This window comes from Calypte anna, chromosome 2, assembly GCF_003957555.1.
Source record: "Calypte anna isolate BGI_N300 chromosome 2, bCalAnn1_v1.p, whole genome shotgun sequence".
In the NCBI taxonomy this organism is placed as follows: Eukaryota; Metazoa; Chordata; class Aves; order Apodiformes; family Trochilidae; genus Calypte; species Calypte anna.
Window position 1 is genome coordinate 59,277,991 of NC_044245.1, and position 26,197 is coordinate 59,304,187.

At 43.0% G+C, this 26,197-nt stretch overlaps 1 protein-coding gene across 1 annotated transcript in view; it reads left to right on the forward strand.

The window, feature by feature from the left end:
- KCNG2 (potassium voltage-gated channel modifier subfamily G member 2) overlaps positions 1-25,089 on the forward strand; it is a 62,282-nt gene extending 37,193 nt beyond the window's left edge. Inside the window, exon 6 of the mRNA XM_030445424.1 lies at positions 23,999-25,089. Coding sequence (XP_030301284.1) covers positions 23,999-24,811 — 813 coding nt within the window. The 3' untranslated portion in view covers positions 24,812-25,089. The remainder of the gene's footprint in view (positions 1-23,998) is intronic.
- The last annotated feature ends 1,108 nt before the right edge of the window (positions 25,090-26,197 follow it).

Genomic DNA, 26,197 nt, shown 5'->3' on the forward strand with positions numbered 1-26,197 from the left:
AACCCGTCTAAAATATTTTGATGCTATAGGTGAGGTGGAGGGTGGGGTGAAGCTGAGGCAGAAATTTAACAGCAGAAACAAAGCAAGTGTCCCACTTTTCAGACATGCTTAATATTCTCAAGTATAAGCTGTGGATGCTTCATGCCCTGGGAAGTCAAGTCTCACTTATTTTTTTTTTTCTTTCTTTCTTAATTCTGTAGTTCAACAAATTTCCTAAGGTTTTAGTCCCTTATTTTTGCAAGCAGTTGATTTTCCTAGGATTAGCTGTATATAGGCCAATGAGAATTAATCTGAAGATGGGTGGAGGTGGACATTCCCATTTTCATTAACTATACGCTAAGATGCAACCTTAGGGGTTTGGGTGGTGGGGACTTTACAAAGAGTTCATGGCCTCTTCACTTTTACTCAGATCCAAGCCTTTGGTTGTTCTATTTTATTTATTTTAATGTCTTTGCTTTTAAAGGCTGTTTATGATCTAAAATTTGGGGTTAGTAGTACTGGGAACCGGTTAAAACTATGTTGTCTTAATAGGTTTTTTTAAAGATCATTTCCAAGACATGTCCTTTACTGTAATTAAGCAGCAGTGCCCCACTATGCTGGAATTTTAACCACAGGGGGTTTATTTTGCTACTGAAAAATGAAATGTATTTAGTATTTCTGTGTTACTGGGTTTAAGTGAAAGCTTTCAGCATTATCAGACTTTGGGCAACTTGCATTTTCACTAATGATTTGAACATAAATAAAGATTCTATTGTAATAGTAGGCTATATTATTTTTGTTAGTTGAAGCAATGTAATAATGAGAACAAGTATATGAGAGAAGCTTGTATTTCTTAGTAAGCTGGGGCCATTAAAAGGAACACATCTTCATAATCAAGTGTAAAATTGTACCATAAAAATGAATGCAGGCTTGCTCTTGCAAAAGCAGAAAGTCTGATTCCCAAAACAAGACTCTAAATAGGATTTAGGTTGCAAGCAACTGAATGTAAGGTTGCAGCATAAAGTCAGAAGGGTTAATGTGATCCTTGACTACTTAAACAGGGTAGCAGTACTTAGGAGCTGGGAGATGATTTTGTGCTTGTATGTGCCATTGGTGAGACTGATGTTAGAATCCTGCAGTCAGCTTTCATGTTTGTATATTCAAATAATATTTTGAAAAATTGGAGAGGGTGAAAAAACCTATGAATGTTAGACACAGGGAGAAAATGCTATACAATTAGAAACCTGAACATTGCAATTTATTTAGATTATCAAAAGGAAGGTGAGTGGATTAAGAACATAAGTAGTTTTTTGGGGGAGGAGAACTCTTACCATCTAAAAAGACCTTTAAATTAAGCAGGGAGAGGGTGCATGGTTAAAAGCAAAATCCTGATGAATTCATATGGTAAACTAGGTGCCAATATTTAATGCCATGGTGATTAATTACTGGGGCAGGTTAGGAAGAGAATTAGTGGCTTTTTGTGGTTTTTGATGTTTTCAGTTCAAAGCTCAGTGCCATTCTGGAAGGTAGCTTTCTTCTAAACACTCTGTACTTCAGTCAACAGTAAATTACTGATTTCAGATCAAGCTAGAAAGGTGAAATCCTTGCAATACAGAAGAGATGAAAATGAACAATCTGATGCTTTTTTGTATCCTTAAATTCTAAAAAGCACAGAGCTCCTACAAACAGGCTTTGCTCTGCCCTTTGCAGAGGTGGTCAGAGTGAAAATGGTTATTTTGTTTGAGACAAGGGGACAGGTGAAGGATCACTTCTTACTTATCTTAGTTCATCCCCAATATTCCTCACCTGCTAGTGAATCAGTGCAGGTCAGCACTCTATTTGAGCTGTAATCAGTCATGCCAGTAATCATATATAGCGACTGATTTTGGTGCTGCAATCGGATGTAAGTACCCATGTAGATCTTTCAAGCCTCAGTAAGGCTGGGCAAGGAGTCAGGCACCAGCCCACATAAAATTGCTTGTAGGATCAGAGACCTAGGCTGCAAACTCCTTGTGTGTCATTTGCACATATCTGAGCAAGCCAGTGCAGCTCATCAAATAACAGGTGTGAAGAGAATTGAGCTTATGTTAATTCAAAGTCATGTTAATCATCCTGAGCTGTGTCCCTAGTACCTAGTTTAAATTTCATGTGTACATTTCCCAGGCTCTCTGGTGGGCATTACTGTTTTTAGGGTTCTGTGCCAGAGCTGCTGTAAATACTCTGGCTACCAAGTCTTTTCCTTGAGCTGGCATTTTGCAGACTACAAAAGCTTTTTGTGCCACCTGTGTCCTGTTATTGCTTCAGAGAAAGAGAGAGGAACCAGCCATGAGAAAAAACATGGTAGGGAGCCATTTTTCATACCCAGGTCCTTTAATGTCATCACAGTGGGGCAGGTGTCACACTCTGTGATGTCCTGCAGGTGCAAGGTGTTCTCACACAAATGCAAGCATGGGACCTTAAAAGTTAGAAGTAATTACCAAGTGGATGAGGAAATTACTTTAGGTGCCTGCCTATCTCCTAAAATACAGAAGAATCAACCACACATTTTGTTAACTTCATTAACTGCTCCAGCTATTCTAGATGACAGTGGCAATCCCTAGTGGTTTATCAAGACTGGGAAGGATACCACATTCCATTGCTTTCTTGTTCTAACTAGTGGTTTCCCTGATTCATCTCAAGTGTAACTCGTTTTTCAAAGTAGTGTCCTGTATTTCAGATGCTGCAGAATTGTCAATAAAGTGAACAGAATCAGATTCTAGACTTACTTCTTACTTACCAATCTAGGACATATGTTTTATCTCATCAATTTTCTTTACAATTGAGCTTTTATTTACTCAATTTTTTTTTTATTTATTTATTTTTAAATAAAAACCACCAATCATGTAATAGCTGCTTCTGGAAATTTCAGGAAAGGGACACTGGAAATGTATGAAGAGAACAAACCTGTGAAGAGTCAATTCATAGAATCGTTGAATGCTACATTGAAAGGGATCTCAATGATCATCTGTCTCAGTCTTTCTAGGAAGGAACACAGTTCTCCCATGTAAAGTAACAAAGCAATAATTAATTTTTAATTTCAACGTTCTCAGAATTTGAGGTTTCTGTGCAAGAAATAGATTTAATGGTGAAAAGTCCCCTCTTAAAGCAAAACACTGGTGAGACAAAATCGTAGCAGGAGCCCTCAGGCACCAAGTTCTTTCAATACCACCACAAAAATGTTCTCTAAGACATAAAAATAGCCAGAGGTATAAAATATCCTTAAGGCATTTTAGTCATATGATACCTTTAAGTGGGCTTCTCAACTCTATAAACAAATGACAGGCATCAAGTGTCCCAAGGAAAGCAGCTAATACAGGAGTCTTTTTACCAGTTGGGGATACATTACAGCAATAGCTTTAAGAACACAGTAAGAGCTGAACAACCAGAAGACACTGATAGAGCCTGATGGTCATCATACTAGATTCTTCCTTTTTCTTGATGAAAAGAGAAATGTTGATCATTTCTAGCTGAAGAAGAAATCTGCTTCTTGCAGTGAAGGCTGCGTGCCAACACTGCGAGCATCCCAGCTCCAGCAAGAAAATAATGGTCACAGCAAGCAGAGGCTGAGGTCTCAGGTGCAAGATGACTGACGAGACAGACAGGACCCTATCAGGAGGGCAGCCATGGTAGAAATAAAAACCAGCCCCCAAACATCACAGTACACAGTGAGGGTGGCATTTATGCTTCTGTTGGGCAGCTTGTGTCAGCTGTTCTGGTGGGCTTCACCCCTGCCAGCCCACTGCACCTGCATGGTTCAAAACCTCCACCTTGGTCACTGCAGCAAACCCACATAGCAGAGCATTAATTCTCTTTTGTTCTCACAGAATTGAACTCTGTAGTTTCTCAAAGCTGCAGTTTCTCTGAACAGAAAAATGATCTTACAGTTCTGTCCCAGCAAAACTAGGACATAGGGCTGAGTCACACAGAACTCAGTCATTTGTAGTAAAATAGGAAAAGAAGATCAAGAAGTACTTCTTCCTTCACTGTGCTTATATAGGGGAAAGCTAGTCAAAATAAAGATGCTGTGATAGGAACTTATGTTTCAGTATCCTTCAGCTGAAGAATGTTGTTTCAGAGACAGAGACTCATAAACAATAAAGTTAATAGCAGCTCATAAAGCCTGAAACTACTAAACCTTCTAAGTTTAATTTATACACTGTGCTTCAGCTTTTATATTAGTGAGGAGGGGAATAGATAAATTGTCAGTGGGAAACAGATAAATTGTCCATGTGCATTTTAAACAATCTTGTGACTAAGGATTTAATTTCACAAGGATACCAACAAAAGTAATCCCAGACAAGGTTAAGAGAGTCTTGTGTAATAATTCTCAACAGCATTTCATAGAAAAGCTGTTGCTATACAGGCTGGGTGAGGGGTGAGGTCATTTAAAATCTGGCTGAATGACTGGGCCCAGAGGGTGGTGTTCAGTAACATGAGGTCTAGCTGGAGGTCTGTAACTGGTGATGTGACCCAGGGATCCACACTGGACACAGTCCTGATCAAAGTCTTCCTTAGTGATCTGGAGGATGGAGCAGGGTGTACGTACCCTCATCATAGATTCTGGAGGAGTGAGTAATAGGCCACAAAGTCACACTGCCATCCTGAAGGACCTCAGCAGGTGGGAGGGATGGGATGATAGGAACCTCAGGAATTTCAGCAAGGAGAAATGCAGAGTGCCTGTGCCTGGCAGGGAATAACCCCATTCATCAGCTGTGTGCTGGGGGCTACCCAGCTGGAAAGTAGCTTGCCAGAAAAGGACCTGGGGGTCCTGGTAGACACCAAGTTGACCAGCAACATGTCCTTGAAGTAAAGAAGGCCACTGGTGTCCTTAGCTGTGTCAGGCAAAGTATTGCCAGCAGGTTGAGGGAGCTGAGCTTTCCTCTCAGCTCAGTATTGCTGAGGCCACACCTGGAATCCTGTGTCCAGTTCTGGGCTACAAAAGTGATACTGGAGTACTGGAGAACCTCCAATAAATGGCCAGACAGATGGTCAACTGGACTGTCTTGCCTATGAGGGAAGTCTGAGAGCTGGGACTATTTAATCTGGAGAAGAGAAGGCTTTGGGGGGGGCTCTCATCAGTGTGCATAAGTATCTGAAGGGAAGAACCCACACCACATGCCAGCTCCTTTCAGGGGTAGTTCTTCCCCTTTGCAAGGCTACCTTAAGCTGCTAATTAATGGAAAATGTTTGAAGGAATGATTGATTATTCTTGATATTGGTTGTATGGACAGAGTGCTGAATAACAACTAGTTGTATCTAGTCATGACTTTTGGAGAGCTCTTGCCATGTCATCTTCTTGATTTGGTTGCCTCTCTTGGGGAAAAAAATTAAAAATATTTTCTGCTATCCTCTCTCCCCTGAAAGAAAAAAAAAGCCTTTCTGCTTGATTGAAGCTATTTAAATTTTAACAGACACATCTGGTTGTTCTGTCATGGCAGCTTCTTCAAGAGAAGATAAAGAAAACAGCCCCAGTAGGAAAATCTTTCTCTGTTGTATCGACATGGTTAGGAAGAATGTTGTATTTTCTTTTACTAAGAGTTGCCTTTAGATTGGGAACTGGGGGCACAAGATTGTGGAACAGATCTGCTCCAAGTCCTGTAGTAAGCCTGCAGACCCTTTGCTTAGAATTCCCCATCTCAGCAAAGTTACTGCCTGAGCTGTTCACACTTAGCTCCTACCAACTTCGGGTCTCACTGCAGCATCTTTTCCAGAGGGCCTTTTCCCAAGTAAAGAGAGAAATCCCTATGGAGCAAGGAGCTGCCCTGGAAGATTTTGAGGACAGTCAGTTATTCTATAGGCATTGGGAACCACTTCAGACTCTGCACTGGTTTAGGCTTAGAAGCCAAAAACTGGAGAGTAGTTCTCTGCACTGTTAGCTTGGGGATGAGGCAAGAGCTGAATAAGATGAAATTCCTGTGGACTTGTTAATAATGTTATGCCGTGCTAATGAACTCTTCAGTCCACAGGATATCTTCTCATAAATAAATGGCAGGCTCAAGCCTCTTTTAAATATTGTATAAATATGGTGCAATATGACATTAATGATAAATAATTAAACAGCTAAGACTCTTCCATAAAAGCACCGGTAACTTTGTCACATTGTTAACTAGTTTATGTTTGGTGTAATGTAGCTCACCCAGTAAAACATGCTCCATATTTAATTTCTTTTAATATTTCTTTTGTTCTACCACCATGACTCTCTATACCCACCAGTGGGTTTATTCTAGTAACTTCCAGGTAAATATTCCAGGGATTCTCTGAAGATACCTGATTATAATAACTTCCTGGCGTCCACTCGTGTTTGTAAAATTACTGCAGCTATTCACTATAGCTTGTTCTGCAATATCCCGAGGGTACAACATAGCTACTTTAATGCATAGATTGCTCTACTGCCTTTTGCAAGAGAACTTGTGTTTTCTACTGAGTACTATCCCAGGAAGAGAGAAATCTTTGATTTATTCATAATAAAAATATCATGGGTTTATTTGTTTTTTTATTATTATTTATTTAAATTTAATCTCAAACCTCTGGCAAATGTTGCTATCAGTTCTAGAGGTTTAGAATGGAAGAAGGCAACAGATTTATGTTTGGCTAGGTTCCTTATATAGCTAAGCTGATGTAATGAGCTGATTCATGTGTACTGCCCTTGGAAAAAATGCACTAAGTCATTTAACATTATAAATGCTTGCATTTTCATTGCTTAAAATGTGGCAGTTGTGATGAAATTGGGGACTTTCTTCTGTGTCCATGGAGATGTTTAGATTCACAACAAATTAAATTAGAAGAGTGGTATACACATGGGAAAAAAAAAGGGGTTTTTGCAATAGGTTTTTAACAGAGGTTAAAGGTTTAACAGAAGATTTAAAGGTTAACAACTCCAAGGTTGTTGAATTTGCTAAAGGTGAGCATATTATTTCCAAGTAAAACCATGAAAAAGATGGTGATACGTAAAATAGGCAACACTTGTGAGGACAACAGCATAATTAATTCTAGGCTATGTAAAACACTACTCATTAGTCAAAATTAGTATAAATTTTATAAGGTCATAAAGATTTCTGAAAAAAAACAACTTGTGATGTAGATACTTCTGTAAGATACTTGAATTACTGCCACACAACATCCTACTTTAATAAAATATTTTAATAAATAATAATAGTTTTAATAATAATAATTTTAATAATAATTTTTAATAAAATACACTTTTAGAAAATTTACCTCTCTTATTAAATGTTAAAAAAAAATTCTTTTAGAATTTGGAGTGTAAATCTAATATGAGAAATCATCATCCAGTGATGATGCAGAAAGGTATGCAGGGGCCTCTAGTGTTGGCCCAGAACTACTTTGGTGTTTTGCTGATTTGGGATAAAATATTAAACAGTGCAAATGAAATTTACAGGTAGCACAGAAATGACACACTGTTAGGGGACTAGGAATACCTGGCATAGATAGTTAAACTGATTCGACCATAGGGAGGTAACTGTGTTTTTATCATCAGAGAATGAAACCTGTAAGTGTAGAAAAGAGTCCAGAACATAAGACTGGTTTGGAAAGTGGGGACACAGAAAGGATTCAGAGACCCTGGTGAACTTCTGGCTGTTTGTGATTTCTCACCTGACATGCTAATTAAGAGGCGAAGTATGAGGCTTGAGATACTGTGTGCAGATTGGTATCCATTAAGCAGGTAAGTTAAAAAAAAAAATCTGAAAATTCTGCTTTATAGTGAGACACTAGAAGAGTTTTTAATTAAGTAAACAACATAATAAGAGAATGTCTGTCAGCAACAGTGAACAATACCTGGAACCTGCAGCTAGACAAACACACTCTAACTAAAGTGCATTAGGGTGTGGATAAGTAACAATGGAAACCTTTTATCTACAGGTGCTTGGGTACATCTTATAGTTTTATAGTATAATTTTAAAATTCATTATGTCAGTCCTTCTAAACATGTCTCAGCTCATTTGAAGCCAGGTGTGAGATTAGTGAGCCAGTTGGTGAAATGATCTGCTACACAAGGTGATTGCCATGCTGTCCCCACTCACTCGTGCAGGAGCCCTGTTCCCCTGTGCAGGAGGTGCCACTGAGGATGCTGTACATCTGGGGCTCCCTTGGCCCTTATGTATATTGAGACCTGAAGTCATTGGTGATATGGAATGAGCAGCTGCAATTCGTAATCATGATTAAAGATGAGGGCAGCCAGAAAACCTCAGAAGCTTGGAAGCTTTCTGAAGAGGAGTGACATAGTATGAGATTGGCCTTATGAAGGGAAGATATTCTGCCCAGCACTGACTGTGCTTGCAGGAGGGGTGCTGCAGGATCTGGGACATGCTACTGGTGCGTCTTAGTCCCAGTATTGTCTGCTCATGGGTCACTCATGAGCATGATGCTTCAGCTGGAATGGGCTTTTCACCAGAGTATATGGCAGCCCAGCCTCTATCCCTTCACTGGCAGGGCCAATGTTCCCTCCTCATGCAGGCACACACCTAGACTCCGTTACCCTCTGCTGCAGCTTGCTTTCTGAGCCTGGATGACAAATAGGAAATACAGAGAATAGTGTGAAGGTCCCAGCTATTCAATACCTCCTGAGCCATGTTGAAAACCTGGCACACACTGCACAACAACAGAACAGAAATCACAGCACCATCCTGAAAGGTCCATGTACTTAGTGTGGACAGAAGCTGTGCATATTTTCTCCCAGTCCACAGCCAGTTCTCTTTGTACACAGTAGAAATATTGGCTAATTTAAGAAAAGTCATTGCAGTTTTTATATTTCTACACTGCTGTCACAGAAAAAAACTTACTGTTGCCTTGAACAGAAAGAGAGAATATAAGAGAATGCAGGGTTTCACAGTGGTCAGATCCACCTTGCAGAAATTCATCCACTTTGCCAGTGCAGGAGTACAGGTTCCAGCATCTCAGTGCAAGGGCAGTGTGGTAGCAGACTGCCAGCTGTGACAGGAGAGCACAGGCAGCATAAGCAAAGGCTTCACTTGCTTTCAGATAACAGGATAAAGGGAAAGAGGTGAGGGGAAAAAAACAGGTTTGGAAAAAAATGTCAGAGGAAAATAGTAAGCTTGATTCTGTCCTCCTTCCTTCAGAATAAAAGCAGACACCCCCAACTTTTATAGGAAGTTATAGGGTTGCAGGAACCAGAAAAACTGTGGGTAAGTAAAACAGAGCCAGCAATGAGTATGAGACAAGAGAAGAGCTCCTGAAAAAGGGATTGAAAGAAGGGGGAAACTGGGGGCAAGAAAAGGGTAAATAAGCTTTTAAATGTTGTTTAGAATCAGTTGTTCTTTTTAATACAATTAGGGAGTGAGGGAACAATACGGATTCTTTTTAATGTGAGGCAAGCTTGTGGAGAAGATAGGATGCTATATTTAGGAAAACCACAGTTCTTGACACTGTATATCTTTATGTATCTAAGCACAGCCAGGTGCCACTCCAGCATTATCTTTTCCCAGGTGCTGCATAGGTGTGAAAGCATTGGCAATGCCCCTGCTTTGTAACACAGCCCCGACTTTCTTGAACTGATCCTTTCAGAGGAAAGTGTTGGGTCCTGGTCTTGTCATTCCCTGGGAAAACTGTTCTCTTTGCATGTAAGTGCCCTTGACAAGGACTCTGCATCACTCTAGTTCTGCAGTGTTTTGATTTATGCTGCCACTTACGGGAGATAGCCCCCATCTAGATTTTTGCAATCCTGCCATGCTTTTGAGAAGCTTGTGTGCAGTAAGTGCCAAGTGCCATTGCTTCATTTTTTTCAAGCAAAAACTGAGTCTGTGTTGCTTTCAGATCACTAGAAAATACAAGCTAAGATTATTCTTTAGAAATCAGGAGATAACGGTAACTTGCAAGGTAACTGGGCTTCTTCACATAAAAGCTCAAGATCAATCATTTGTTTTGGTTTACAAAGAGTGAATATTTAAAAAAAAAACATTGTAGTTTCTAAGCCTCAGGGTATATGATGCCTCTGTCAGAGCCTGAGAAGAGAGTGGGCTGAGGAGATTTCTAGTCAATATGAAGTCAGGTAGAGAGGGACATTTGGCATCAAGGAGGCTTCTGGTGCTCAATTATTCTCTTGGGTATTTTTTTACTTTCAATTTCAGAGAAAAAGTGGGACAAAACCAAGAAAAAAAATGTGGAAATCTGCAAAATTCCAAGGTGATCTTTACTCAGAAACACTAAGAACATCAGTGTCTCTAAAGTGAAGCTGTTCTTTGAAAGACACTACTTGTTGGTGAAACCATCATTCTTTTTTCTGCGTTTCTGCCTCTGCTGGTGTCAGTCACTGACAAACAAATCCTCTGTGCTTAGCAGCCCTCTGAGTTTAGCCTGTGCAGGTCGTGCCTGGTCCAAGCCCAGCAGGCTGCCTGAGAGCTGTGGGCACACCTTGATGGCTGTGTCACCCATGGGTGTTTTCTGCAGAGAGGGTCTGCTGAAGGGCAAAGCTGCCAGAAAGCAAGCCATAAGGACAATTACCTGTGAAATCCTGCCTCAGATGCCACGGGAGTTGGTGAGTTTCAAACACTCATTGTAGGGAAGCAGATTACAAACAGGAGAAAACTGAAGAAATAAAAAGTGAAGTGAATAAATAGTGAATACTAGCCCATGAGGAGGTCACTAGGCAGTGAGAATCGATCAGTCTTAAGAAGTGACCTCTAAGAAAATGTTACCCAGTGTGCATAACTCCTCCCTAAATTACAGGATAGACCCTCTTTCCAGCTGTGTAGTACAGTCTGGGAGATAGTGGCTGGCTACTGAAGCATGTAGTCTTCCCTCAAGCTGCTCCCAGCTGCAGTCTCAGAGTCTGAGAAGTTTTAATGTCTTTATATCCCCCTCCACCCTCTCTGGGTCAGGTACTGTACTGTTCCTGATAGGCATCTGAAAATGTTGATGGTAAAATGTTGATGGCAAGTTGATAGTGATCCATTTCAAAGGTATGGTCTGGTTTATTCTCTATGTATTCCTTGCTTCTTGCAAATTATAGGTTTTGGTTGCTTACCATGAAGTAGAGCTAGAAAACATTTTCTTCCCTCTAACAAATCATAGAATGGTTTCAGGTGAAGGGCACCATAAAAATCACCTAGTTCCAAAACAACTGCATAAGCAGGGACACCTCACACTCGACCAGATTACTCTAAGCCTCATCCAGCCTGGCCTTGACCAGGGAGGGGGCATCCACAGCATCCCTAGGCAACCTCTTCCAGTGTCTCACCACCACCCTCACAGAAAAGAATTTCTTCCTAATGGCTGACCTAAATCTACCCTCTTCCAGTTTCAAGTCCTTACTCCTTGTCCTGTCACTACATGCTCTTATAAATAATCCCTCCTCAGCTTTTCTGGAAGGCTGCCATAAGGTCTCCTTGCCGCCTTCTCTTATCCAGACTTAACAACCCCAACTCTTTCAGCCTGTCTTCATAGAAAAAGGTGCTCCAGACCTCTGATCATCTTCATGGCCCTTCTTTGGACTCACTCCAACATCTTCATGTCCAGCTTGTGTTGAAGGCTCCAGAACTGGACACAGGTGGGGTCCAGAACAGAATAGAGTGGGAGAGTCACCTCCCTTAACCTGCTGGCCATGATTATTTTGGTGCAGCCCAGGATATGATTGGCTTCCTGGGTTGAAAGTGCATGTTGCCGGTTCATGCTGAGTTTCTCATCAACAAACACTCCCCCAAGTCCTTTATTCCTCAGGGATGTTCTCAATTCATTCTCTGCCCAACCTATATTTGTGCTTGGGATTGCCCCAGCTCAAGTGCAGGACCTTACACTTGTTGAACTTCATGAGGTTGGCATGGGCCCACCTGTCAAGCCTGTCTCTGAGTGGCATCCCTTCTCTCCAGTGTGTTGATGACACAGCTTGGTGTCATCAGCAATCTTGCTGAGGATGCACTCAATTCCACTGTCCATGTGTCTAACAAAGATGTTAAACTGCATCAGCCCCAGTACTGATCCTTGAGGAACTCCACTCATCACTGGTCTCCATTAGGACATCAAGCCATTGACCGCACCTCTTTTGAGTGTGGCCATCCAGCCAATTCCTTATCCCACCGAGTGGTACATCCATTGATTACATGTATTTCCAGTTTAGAGACCAAGATGTAGGACACTGTCAAAGACTTTGCCTAAGTCCAGGTAGATGACATAATTTGCTCTCCCTTTGTCCACTGATGCTGTCACTCCACCATAAAAAATCACCATATTTGTCAGGCATGATTGGTGAAGCCATGTTGGTTTCCACCAACCACCTCCATGTTTGCCATGTGCCTTAGCAGAGCCTTCAGGAGCCTCTGCTCAATGATCATGCTGGGCACAGAAGTGAGACTGACTGGCCTGTAGTTCCCCAGCTCTTCCTTTTTTCCCTTTTTTGAAAATGGGGGTTGTTTCCTCTTTTCCAGTCAATGGGAACTTGACTTGATTGCCATGACCTTTCAAATATGGTGCACAGTGGTTTTGCAGCTTCATCTGCCAGATCCCTCTGGAGCTTCTAAATCTGGATGGATCTCTTGAGGTTCCATGGAACCTCAAGTTTTGTGTTCTTTAAATGGTCTCAGACCTGCTCTTCTCCAGTGGGTGGATTTTCCTTCTCCTAATCCATGCATTTGCCTTCTGCAACTTGGGTGGTGTGGCCAGAGCTCTTGCTGGTGAAGAGTGAGGCAAAAAAGTCACTGAGTAACTCAGCCTTCTCCATATGCCACAAGACCAGGATTCTTGTTTCCCTTAGGAGAGGGCCCACATTTCCCTGATCTTCCTTTTATCACTGCTATAGCTGCAAAAGGCTTTGGAGAAGTGTGTTGCTTTGAGACAAGTGTGTGCAAAAAGTGGAAGCAGGTGAGAGAAAACCTGGTTGAGAAGAAGATATTAATGAGAGGGCATTTTGTGCATCTGCATTACACCTGCTTTCCATTCTTCCCAACAACTCTTCTGGGACAAAAAGAAGCAGGAGGGTGGACTGAAGCATTTATCTGCCTGTGGCAAGGGAAGTAAGTGAAAAAGGTAGGGAAATGGAGGACAGCCTTGGGATTGCAACAGTCCTACCTGGTAGGTAGGTAGGTGACCAAATCCTGTATTTGTGTACTTCTCCATGACTCAGGTGTATATACCAAATCCTTGCAGTTACAGTTGTTAAGACATCTATGGCATTTGCAGGGGACAGGGTGGCATTTGTTTCTACCCTCTCTTTAGTCTACACATCTCCCATCTATTTAGGCTACCACAGTGCACAGGTAAATTCCTCATGCACGTGGTCTGCTCTTCCCTCCCAGAGCCTTTTCTGAGATTTCTGTAAATATAGCCCTTTGGCTTTATAGTTAGATGTCAGAGGAGCAATTGGAGATAGAAATGAAAGTCATGCAGGTAGTTATATCTCAGTAACCCCTTGCTATGTGACTGCAACTGAACAGCCTTGCATGTAATTGTACAAGCCCAATAGACTCTGGTTGTGGATTTTAGCACACCCTGAAGCTACGTTCCAGCACTTGCCATGGTCTTTTGGCATCTCCCTTCTTTCAGTTGGTGCTCCGTGTTTATTGCAGCTTCACAGGAAGAACAAAAATGAGGTTTTGAAAAGGTGTGGTTTAGGCCTCTGCTGCTTCAGAATCAAAGGAAATCCAGAGAGATAAGTCTCAAATAAATATAGCTCCTTCCCACTTCCTTGCCCCTTTTCTTCAACAAAACAAGTTGTACAGGAATAATCATTGAAGAGCTATCTTGTGTCCATAATGTGACTGCAAACTGCTAGTGACAACCCCCTTCAGTGGGGAGTGAAGGCAAGACTCTGGTTACCTTTTATAGCAGCAGGGCTGGAGATGAAGCAGAAACGAAGCTCTAGTTACAGATCAAACTGTCTACAGCAAGAAGCAGAGGGCTCTTTCATGGCCCCTTGGTGACTTTAAAGACAGAAACCCTTACTTTGAATTCACAGCCAGACAGCTTTGAGGACAGACTGTGCAGTAGCTGAATCATCTTGCTCAGGACTGTAAGAAATACTCAGAGGAGATCAGCCTGACCCTAGATTTAATGGCAAATGTGCTGAATTATGATCACCAAGTCTGTAGGTGGTCAGTGGTGAGAGGAGAGTGCACATGCCTGAGGGCAGGATGTGATGCTGCTATTCCAGCAGTGGGTCACATCACAAGAGTCATGCACTCCTCCTTGCTGTGAAAATTCGCTGGATGCTTTCAGCAGAAAATGACTTTTCTTCAGAAAATTGCTTTTCATCCAAAAGTGCCACTGGGAGCAAAATCTTTGGGTTTTGTTAGGTAGGCATGCTTCTGGGAACATTGCTTTGCTGTAATGTTTTTTAGGGAAGGCTTCTTCACTTCACTGCGATAATTGGGATGAGAGAGGGAAATGACCCAGCACCCAGTGCTTCAGGAAGTCCCTGAAGGGACAGAGCCAGGTGCAGGCATCCATCCCACCAGCATAGGAGCAGAAGCTGGGTCTCACCCAAGACAGTGGGCAAGCACTCCAAGTGTTGAGCAGCTGAATAATTAGAAGTGGGGATCTATCTTCTGAATTTCCCATTAGATGTTCATTGAAACAGGTGGCTCAGCCTCATGCCCAAATCCAAGAGGAACACTGGGCTGGGGACTGTCATTCTCTGCAGCACTGTGCCCAGGCTGTGGGTAGAGCTTCTGTAGCAGCCTCAGAGACTTTGGTGGTCTCTTCATGCTGATCTGTGGAGCCAAGGCCTGAATGGCATCTGAATTTCAAGTTCCACATTGTTAAAAAAGAGTTTGATAGGATGTGCACAGAGAAATGTTTGAAATAATGACCCAAGTAATGGCTCAAGTAACAAGACATAAGTGGAAGAGAACAAAAATACTATTTTAGAAATGTCTTTTTTTTTTTTAAAGCTTACATAAGTGGTTTTGTATGCAGTGCCTCTCATATTTAGGCTAGGTTTTTTCTTTGATATACAGTCTTGGCAGGAAGGGAAATCTTTACTATAGGAGTCAAGTGAACAGCATTAAAATCTTGAAAGAACTGTGGAGTTGCTGACCATACAAAATTCTATGTACAAAGCAACTTAAGAACTGGGGCAGAGTGATCTTTTGACTTTCAACATCTTCTAATGCCAGACAGGGAGATGGCATCAAAGCCTACAGAAATCTAGAGGAGAGTATTTTCTCAGGAGACCAGAGGACAAAGTCAGGGTCAGATAGTCACAAAACACACAGTGGAGGTTTTTTCTGAGACAAGGTACAGAGAAGTACCAGTGAAAGGGACCGTGCAAGCCAAACCAAACTATTTCTGAAAGATATCTGCAATTTTTAGAACAGCCATACAGAGCATTGAGTACAGCTCGATTTGAACCCCAGTCACACCATTTTATTGTTTGGTTTTTTTGTTTGTTTGTTTTTTTAAATTTTCCTTTTCCCAAAAGAACGTCCTACAAAGAATGTTTCTCCAGAAGAAAGATACTGCAGTTGTCTTTCTATAAATACTAGTGAAGGACACTCACTTTAAAGTGACTGCATAGAATTATTCACAGAGACTTTCCTTCTTTCTTTTTCTTGTGCTGAGCTGACATCAATATATGACCCCAAAATTCTGTGCAACTGCAGATATTTCCCCATACTTATTTCTGCACAGGAAAAAATCTACTTGCTTTTTGAAAGAGAATATGTACACATATAAATAAAGATATATATCTTATCTTGTAAGGAACAACTGTTTCCATATATTTTTATGGAAAATAAAAAACACCACTGCCTTTTGTAATCAAAAGCCTAAGATACTGTTTATTTTACTGACATGGCTATATGCAATTAAAAAAAATTAATATTAGGTTTATAATACTAGAAAAGTGCAATGGGAGTGCCCTTTGTGTTTGCCATTCATGCTGTTTTTTGTTCAGACCCCTAAAAGATGAAAACAAGTCAAATTGTTATGAAAACTAATTTTCCAGTTTCATAAAACTAGATCAAAAATGGAATAATAAAAATACATCTATTAGATTAAAAGGTGAAGATCATGATTACTTAGTACGAGAAGTAGCTACTTTGCTTACAGAAAGTAAAGAGCAGTTTGTAATTGCTGAGGGAAGGGGCCAGCTGCCTGCCACAGACTCACAGCCACCGGGCATGTCTGCAGCACCAACTCTCTGCCGGGACAACTGCACACCAGTTAGCATCGTGTTAAAAAACTGGAACTAAAAAAACATCGAAACACAGTTTTTAAAAGTGGTGCTCACACCCGTGATCCGGAACGAGCCGTTCCTAATACATCCGATGAAATAAATTTGATTGAGTTGCCTTTATCTCATTGTTAATTTTTTTCATTTCTCACGTTTGTGTTGCCTGTATCTCATAATTAATTTTTCACGTTTCACTGAGTCGCCACCGCTTTGTCCCCGTGAGTGTCCCGTGTCCCCACCCGTGTCCCCTCCCCCCCGGCCGCTGTCCCTTCCCCTCCCCACACCCGGTGCCCATCAGCAGAGCCGCCCGCTGCTCCCCGGGGCTCTGTCCCTGGTGCTGAAACAGCCCCACTGCCCGACGGCGGCCGCGGAGCCCGGCGCGGAGGCGGCGCGGAACGGGGTGGCGGGCACTTGGCAGCAGCCGGTTACCTGAGACCCCCTGATGATCATAGAATCATAGAATTGGCTGGGTTGGAAGGGACCTCAGAGATCATCAAGTCCAACCCTTGATCCACTACCGCTGCAGTTACCAGACCATGGCACTGAGTGCCACATCCAGTCTCTTTTTAAATATCTCCAGGGATGGAGAATCCACTACTTCCCTGGGCAGCCCATTCCAGTGTCTGATCACCCTCTCCGTAAAGAAATTCTTTCTAATTTCTAACCTAAACTTCCCCTGGCACAACTTAAGACCATGCCCTCTTGTCTTGTTGAAAGTCATCTGGCAAAAGAGACCAACCCCCACCCTGCTCCAACCTCCTTTCAGGGAGTTGTAGAGAGCGATGAGGTCTCCCCTGAGCCTTCTCTTCTCCAGGCTGAACACCCCCAGCTCCCTCAGCCTCTCCTCATAGGGTCTGTGCTCAAGTCCCTTCACCAGCCTGGTTGCCCTCCTTTGGATCTGCTCCAGAACCTCAATATTCTTCCTAAACTGAGGGGCCCAGAACTGGACACAGCACTCGAGGGGTGGCCTCACCAGGGCTGAGTACGGGGGCAGAATTCCTTCCCTGGACCTGCTGGCCACGCTGTTCCTGATACAGGCCAGGATGCCATTGGCCTTCTTGGCCACCTGGGCACACTGCTGGCTCATGTTCAGCTTCCTGGCAATCCAGACTCCCAGGTCCCTTTCTGCCTGGCTGCTCTCAGCCACTCTGTGCCCAGCCTGGAGCTCCCCATGGGGTTGTTGTGGCCAAAGTGCAGGACCCGGCACTTGGCCGTGTTGAACCTCATCCCGTTGGAATCAGCCCAACTCTCCAGTCTGTCCAGGTCCTTCTGCAGAGCCCTCCTGCCTTCCAGCTGACCCACACTCCCCCCCCAGCTTAGTGTCATCTGCAAATTTGCTGATAATGGACTCATTGGTATAGTCAGACCTTATTAGAGAACGTACAAATTAGACACAGGCCTATTGTGCTATCTTAATTCTGTTAGGATTTGTTTTTCTCATGTTCAAACAGCTGGTTAATTCTTGATTGTTGTTCTCCGTCTCTGTGTGTGTTTTATGAACACTTTTGGTTTGTTCTCTTAAATGGAAAAAAACCTAGAACCCTAAGCAGACTTACAGCATCTGGTTGGATTTAATTACATAGTTAAAAGCTTTAAAAAAAGAAACATCGGTTTGGTTCAGTTTGGGGTTTTTACAGTGCTGTAATCAAGGGGTGAAAAATTGGGAGGAAAGTCAGCTGCAGCTGAAGGAAAACACAAAGAGCAAGGAACACATTATTATTGCACCTGTTTTGATTTCATGTGAGGATAATAACAGGTCATACCTAGAGGATATTGAAACATGGTCCAGGGGACAGAAAGACATTTAATTAGTGAAAAAAAAGGCTGCTGGCAGGTTAATTGACACACAGGTCTTTTCTAAAAGCTTGTTCAGAGTCTCTTATTCTGAGATACAGAATCTGAGGCTTCAGGTACAGCCTGGCTTGTTCAGATTGCAACAGGTTAATAGCAATACTGAGAAAAATGAGCACTTTGGTGAAGATAATTATGCATTAGCTAAGAGGGGTTTGTTTCATCCCACTAAAGTGACCTCTGTGTAGCAGAGCACATCACTCCACTGAAAGGAAACATTTCTGCATTCATAACGTTTGCCGTCAGCTGCGGATAATGAGAAGAGCAGAGAAAAGCCAAATATCCCCTGTCAGCTCTGGATGGAGTACATTTCAGCTCTTCACTACAGTGATGGGATAGATGCCAGTTTTGTTCTGCTTTATTGAATGACTCAAGCTTCAGATGCTACCAAGCCCCTTGTGCTCAGCTGAGCAGAAGTTGTCAGGCTGCTCCTGAGATTGTGGTTTTGATCTAGTTCTGCAGGAAGGTTGGAGACATGAATAAGGAAGCTGTAGGTTTGCAAACTGTTCTGGGTTGATACAGTGCCATTTCTGGTAGTGGGGAAGCCCAGAAGTGGCTCCTATGAGAGGCTTAATGATCTGGATGAGGGGATGGAATGCACCTTCAGCAAATTTGCAGATGACACCAAGGGTGGGAAAGATCTAGACAGGTTAAGTCAATGGGCCAAGATTAATTGTATGAAATTCAATAAGGCCAAATGTCAGGTCCTCCACATGCATCATAACAATCCCATGATTAAGCTACAGACTTGAGGAAGTGTGGTTAGAAAGCAGAACTTTGGAAAGGGACCTGGGAGCATTGGTTGACAGTCAACTTAATATGAGCCAGCAGTGTGTGCAGGGGGCCAAGAAGGCAAATGGCATCCTGGCTTGTGTTAGGAACACTGTGGCCAGCAGGAACAGGGAGGTGATCATCCCTCTGTACTCAGCTCTGGTGAGGCTGCATCTTGAGTACTGTGTTCAGTTCTGGGCACCTCACTATAAGAGGGGCAGAGAAGTGCTGGAGAGTGTCCAGAGAAGGGTAATGAAGCTGATGAAGGTCCTGGAGCACAAGTCCTGTGAGGAGCAGCTGAGGGAGCTGGGGGTGTTCAGTCTGGAGAAGAGGAGGCTGAGAGGAGACCTTAGAGCTCTCTTCAGCTGCCTCAAGGGAGGTTGGAGTGAGGAGAGAAACAGCCTCTGCTCCTTGGTGGTGTGTGACAAGAGGAAATGGGTGCAAGCTAAGCCAGGGGAAGTTTAGCCTGGATATTAGGAAAAAATTTTTGTCTGAAAGTGTTGTCAGCCATTTGAATAGTATACCCAGGGAAGTGGTGGAGTCACCAACCCTGGAGATATTTAAACAGCATGTGGCCCTGGTCATTAGAGACATTGTTCAGTGGTGAACTTTCAGTGTTGGTCGAAGGTTGTACAGGATGATCTTGAAAGTCTTCTCCAACCGAAGACATTCTGTGATTCTAAGTAGCTTTTGAAAGCTCTTGGCTCAAAAATATCCAGCCCTGCCACAGGCCATCAGGGACAAAAGGTGTGTGACTCTGTAATTAACGTATCGGAGAAGGGTAAACTCCCAGTGATTAAGAGCAGGACAGGGGAGAGGGAGAGGAGAGAGAGAACACCACCAGAAGAGAGAGCAACACCAGAGAGCAATACCAGAGCAGAGGCACCAAGGCACAAAGAGGGAGAAGGTGCCTTGAACAGAGATTTTTTCCTATATCCCATGGTGAGACTACAGGCTGTCCCCCTGTAAATCATGGGGGAGAACAGTGGAGCAGACCCCAAAGGAGCATGGCGGAGCAGATGTTGTGAACCTGCAGGACATGGAGGATCCTGTTGGAGCATCTGTGGCCCTGAAGCCTGCGGAAGATCATGGAGTAGATGTTGTGGACCTGCAGCAGTGGAGGTGACTGTTCCCAAAGTTGGCTGTGGCTCTGTGGGCTGCCTGCACTGAAGCAGTTTGCTCCTGAGGAGCTGTGCCTTGTGGGAGGGACTCATGTTTGAGAGGTTTGTGAAAGACTTTCTGCCATGGGAGGGACCCCATATTGAAGACTGGGAAGACTGTGAGTCATCCTTCCCCCTGAGGAGGAAAAAGCAGCAGAAAACAACCTGTGATGTCCAGACTGTAAAACCCAATCCCTGCCTCCCCCCATGCTGCTGGGTGGGAGGAGGTAGAGACATCAAGAACAAAATAATTTGGGCTTGGGAAGAAGGGAGGGGTGGAGTAAAGTAACTAAGATCGTTTGTTTTTTTTTCTCTTTGCTCTGTTTTAATTTGATTAATGATAAATTAAATTTTTTTTTTCCCAAAGTTTAATCTGTTTTTCCTGTGACTGTAATTGGTGAGTGGAACTCTCATAGTCCTGTCTTGACCCACGAGGATTTAGGTAGATTTCTCTTTCCATCTCGAAATGGGAGAGAGAGAGTGAGTGGCTGCATGGTCCTTTGTTATTGGCCAGGCTCAAACCATGACATGAACCCATAGAGGATAAACATGTTAAGAGTGTGGGAGGGCAGAAAGAATCTTCTGAACATCCTCTCCCCTGGTAGTCCATTAATGAGGGACAATTTTCCTTCCTATTTGCTCCCACACCAAAACTCATAAATAGAAAGACCTTAGACTTTGGAGAATTTCTTTTCCTTATGAACCAAATCAAAAGCACTAGGGCAGTTAGGTGTGAAATTAGCTATTAAACACCTTAATGTCTTTGTAGCTCTATTACAAGGCTAAATTCTCTACAGGCTGCACTGACATTCCTTAAACATTTAGTGGCACAAAAATGATACACATGCACATCAGACTCCAGAACACTTCCTGCCAGATAGGTCTCTTAAGGCAGCCTGCATCTTAATTGCCATACATGGTGGTCTAAGAAGTCATGCACCTTTCAGAGAAAGTAAATTTGTATATTGGGTTTTTTTCCTTCTTGCCATTGCTGCTGCTTTGCTCAAGCCATAGCTATTATTCTACATGTTGGCTTCATAACGTTGCCTGATCCTTTTGTGGACGTGCAAGGAAAGTATCAGGAACTGCAAATCATCTGCCCTTGGGTGTGAGCTCAAGCATATCCTGATGAGAGGTTCCCAGACAGCAAGGCTCTGGAACAGTACAGTCTGATGGCTGGTTTCTTGGAAAAAACGATAAGTTACAGTGGCACAGGCAGAGTCCTTTCACTGACTTTTTGACCTTTGGCTCTGGCTCACAGAGCCAGATTTCTGTGGTGGTGTGAAAAGCATCTTGGTTCTGTAGCTGATGGTAGAGCCTGACAGCTGTCCTGGTTTCACCGGGATAGAATCATAGGGTCAATTCTCTATTCAGAAAAACCCTATTTCTGAGAAGACTGCAGCACCCAATTGGTTGGGACAAAGCTGGCAAAACATGTTTCAGTCCATGGCCAGTCATAGTATGCAGGTTTCCATAGCAATCAAGGTCTTTAGCAGTTCAGAGTTAGCCAAGTGCTAAAATTAGGAGGAGCAAAGGCCAGAGCATCCAACAGAAGTATTCCATACCATAAACATCAAATGCTCACCATAAATCAGAAATTAGCTGGGGACAGGTCTCTTTCCTCAATGGACACTGTCCCTGGAGGGTCCTGGCCATCCTTCTCCTCCAGAGGCCTGTTCTCCCATTTGCTGTGACTGCCGAGCTTTTGCTGGAGCTGTGGTGCTCACAGTGTTTGACATCCAGCATTTACTGCTGGGAGTGCACATCTGTATGGGCTTAATATAACTTAGTGTGTTTTATGTGTACTAGTGTTAATATTACCTTTTAATTACAATTTTATTAAATCTATTTCCACTTCAACCCACGGGGCTCCTTTCTTTTTCCATATTCTTCTCAGGTGGGGAGAAGTGATTGAACAGCTGACTAAATGACAATACAACTTAATTATGCTGTGATGGGAGCAAAGCCCCTAAAACCAAAATGTTTTGTCCTGTGTGTTATATGTATGACAAAAATACTTATTTATAAGCAAATTAGTTTGGTGAGGCAAAAGTAAATTAAGCTTCTCTAGTCTTCTCACCTATCAGAATTAGGAAATTATAGACAGGCTATCTGAGCTACTACACTAGTAAAACAAGATAATCCTTCTTCTTTGCAATATGCTTAAAATCTTGACAGTGATTGAATGAGACAGGGAATTTTTCTGTCCATATCAGCATAACCCTGCCTATGAGACAGTAGGAAGTACATCATATGCCAGTGAAAAGTGGAATACAGAAATGTTTTTCATCATGTTTAATACAAGGACTGTGAATGCTGTCTCTGAGTATTTCTTTTCACATTTTTTTCCTACTGACAAACCTTTTAGTCATTGCCTCACCGTCTTCTTAAGTGTGAAATGGGAGGATGCCTTGGCATTTTGTTTATTATGGTGAGGTACCACAGGGCTTTGTACTCAATGTGATGACACTGCTCTTTTTGCTGGCAATGCAGCAGCCCTTAAAATGGGTATGCAGTCACTCCCCAACATTCTGTGGAATGCTGTTGTTGTAGAAGAGGGCAAAGGTCTCATCACTCCTTTGCTGGTTTCTTTCACAACGGGGAAAAAAATGTGCATAAACACTTAAAGAGGCATAAAGTTAGGATGTGGAGTTGTGCAGCAAAAATTTCCTCAGCTCTGCCTAGCAAGAGACACTTCTGGTGGGCACGTAGACAAAGCTGTTTATAGATGTGCCAGATTCTCAGCTTCTCCAGTGGTGAGATGGGGGCCTGGTTGACACAGCCTGACTACTCTTGAGTGATATTTTTTGCTATAATTTAGCACAGGCAAGCAAAACAAGGTTTAATATTGGTACCTAACATCTCTTGCATCCAGTTGGAGTCACATACCCCACTAGAATGCTTGGATTCCTACCTGCTTACAAAAGTTTTAATTAACTGCTCAGTCATACTGGCTCACCGATTCAATATACACTTCCCTTAAATAAATACACACTTGCCTTTAGCTCAAAGCCCAAAAAGCATTAAAACTTTAATTTGAGCATTTACAGAGGAAACAGTATTAACCCTATAATTGTCCACATAAAAATCTCTTTATTTAAAGAAGTTGACTATTATTCAACTGGAGTTACTAACAGTGGTGTATTAGAAAATTGCCCTAGTGTTTGTGCTGTTGAATTAAAGAGCATCCATTACTGCTTATTGATGCTCCAATGCATCAAGACTGGCTTGTTTACAGGTATCAAAACTAAAGAAACAGTGTTCTCTTTATTTTTTTTTTTATTTTCATTTGAAGTGAGTCCACAGGTAAAAGCACCTCTTCCACTGCTAATGAGCAGTGGGGCCAATGAGCTTGGGGCCAATGGTGTGGTCATTAGTTACAGGTGAGGTAATTAAAAATGCTTACCTATCCAGACCCACACTCTATTTTTATGGTAGAAAAATAGAAATGCCTACATTTTCTTTTAGAAATGCCTACATTTATCAGTACTTTATAAAAGCTTCTAACTAGTGGGTTAGTGTATTGGTAAATATTCACTGTAATATTAAAAATACTCCATATTCTGTGAATAATACATTATAGATGACTCTGAGCACATAACATGAAATGCCATAGGTGTTTATCAGCCATTTATAAGTAATTTGTTATTGATCTGGAAGGGAAGAATTACCCATTTATTAAACTCTGTGAATCCTATACTAATCCTTTCTGAAGGGCACTAAAGGCTTGGTTAGAAACGAGGTGTGAGCCACTGGCCTTTCAGCAGTGAGGTGTCTGGCTGACAGCTGATACCATCACACAAAATTCTTGACAGCCTCGGGATAATCCTTACCATCATCGACCTGTCCAGGTGTCAAACATACAGCTAGCAGCTCTGGTTTTAGTTGTCCATTGCAGCTGTTTTTAGCAGCAGTGACTTTACTTTGGTACATCACAATTTGTATTGATTTCACACGGTTCTTGTCTTCAAGAACTGCCACTCTCCATTTCCTTGCTTAGCTCCCTGGCTAAATCTTTTCCTTCCCTTTTTTCTGTCTTTCCTGCTCCCCTTCTCCCCAGGGTGAATGCTCACAGAAGTGCTATGACATCTTTGTGCTGGAGACGGTGTGCGTGGCATGGTTTTCATTTGAGTTCCTGCTGCGATCCATCCAGGCAGAGGACAAGTGTGCTTTCCTGAAAACCCCGCTCAACATCATAGACATCCTGGCCATCTTGCCTTTCTACATCTCTCTCGTTGTGGATCTGGTATCCACTAAAACCAGCGGCAAGCCCGGAGGAGGAGCCGGTAACAAATACTTGGAACGAGTGGGCCTGGTGCTGCGCTTCCTGCGGGCTCTGCGCATACTCTATGTGATGCGGTTGGCGCGGCACTCGCTGGGGCTGCAGACGCTGGGGCTCACTGTGCGCCGCTGCACCAGGGAGTTTGGGCTCCTCCTGCTCTTCCTTTGCGTTGCCATGGCCCTATTCTCACCACTGGTGTACCTGGCTGAGAGAGAACTGGGAGCCAAACAAGAATTCACAAGCATCCCCGCCAGTTACTGGTGGGCCGTGATCTCCATGACAACGGTTGGCTACGGGGACATGGTGCCTCGTAGCATCCCTGGACAGGTGGTAGCTCTGAGCAGTATCTTGAGTGGGATTTTGCTGATGGCTTTCCCCGTCACGTCCATTTTTCATACCTTTTCCCGTTCCTACAGTGAGCTGAAGGAGCAGCAGCAACGGGCAGCAAGCAGGCAGATGCGCCAGATGAAAGAGAGCACCAAAATCCCAGGTGGTGACGGTACACAGCAGCCTGGTGTAACATTCCCCCTGGATGCTGCTGGGCAGGAGGGTCAGCCCACTGTGGACCAGGAAGCCAAAATAAGCTGTTGACAGTGAAGTGCAGAAGACATATGTTGGCAGCACAAGAAGCTTGTGCCAGTGGACAAGGGGAGACAATTCTGCAAGAACTTCCTGAGCTGCATAAAAGAAGGACAGAAATACACAAGGTTGTCTCTAAAGACCCATGTTTGATCTTAAGGGCCCTCTAAAATGTGCCCCTAGAAACTTTACCAAGTACAGCTCTGCTCCATCACTTTTCATAGGTTTTTTTTTCTTTTTCTAGTGAACAAGTATTTTTTGCAGTTCCTCAAGAGCAGCCATTGAACATAACCAGCCAGGAGAATGTAATGTGGAGCACAGACTGTGCTGAGTTGCCATTTGGGGGTGCAGCCAGCATGCTGCCTCCTTGGTGACACTGCTCATGGGAGGGCCTGAACAAGGGGGCTCCCCATGTTGTGACGCCCCACGTACAGAGGATTTGTTCTTGCAGCCCCACCAAGGAACAAAATCTCAGACAAGCCACGGTGTGAAGGTGAGAGGACAGCAACATCCTTTCAGCTTTCCCGGGGTCTGGGTTTTCCTGTTTTACAGATCAGGCCATGCAGCCTGGGATGGCAGCTGCCAGCTCTGACTTGTGTGCTAGTGCAATATGCATTATTTACTAAATATGCATAGTTACCACCTTAAGCTTTGTATCTTAGCCCCAGAACATCAGGCAATCCTCCTATGGTACTGAATGTTATCTTTTCTTTTTTTTTTTCCTTTGCTAACAATTGAATATAACAAACAACTTCATAAATTATGCCATTTCTCCACTTTCTGTTAAATCTTTCCGTCTCTTGTGTATCAGAAAATGCGTTTAACAGACAATTAAACCTGAACTACTTGCAACCCAAGAAGGGGAGGATGTCAGACCAGCAACAACTCCCAGCTCTTTGTAATCTTCTCAGTGGTGGTGGCTGCACTGACTGCAGTCATGTACAAACCCAAACAAGGTGAAGTCAGTGACACACATTCAGTGAGCTCTGGCCCACTGCAGTGTTGTTGGGTTTTTTCCCTAAGAAAAATACAACCCTGTAATTTAAAGATTAGAATTATTGTTCTGGCTCATCTTCCGAATTCTCAAAAGACTTTAGTCAAAGTGAAAAGTAATCATCTGGTGCATCTGCATGTTTGCTTACTGATGCTATCATTGTGAGTTCTCCAACCCCCTCCTTGGAGGAGCTGTGTAGGTGGTCTAAGTCAGCACATTGTGTGGGTCTTTCAGTGCTCTTACAGGTGGGATATAATCAGGGGACAGAGGGAGATGGAGCACAACTGCCTCTTGTACCTACATTCCCATTTGTATCACAGCCATGCACTGTTGCCCTCCGTATCCTTGTCCCAGGAAGGGAACAAAAACTGATGTATTGAAGATGGAAATTGTCTGGTTTGGGG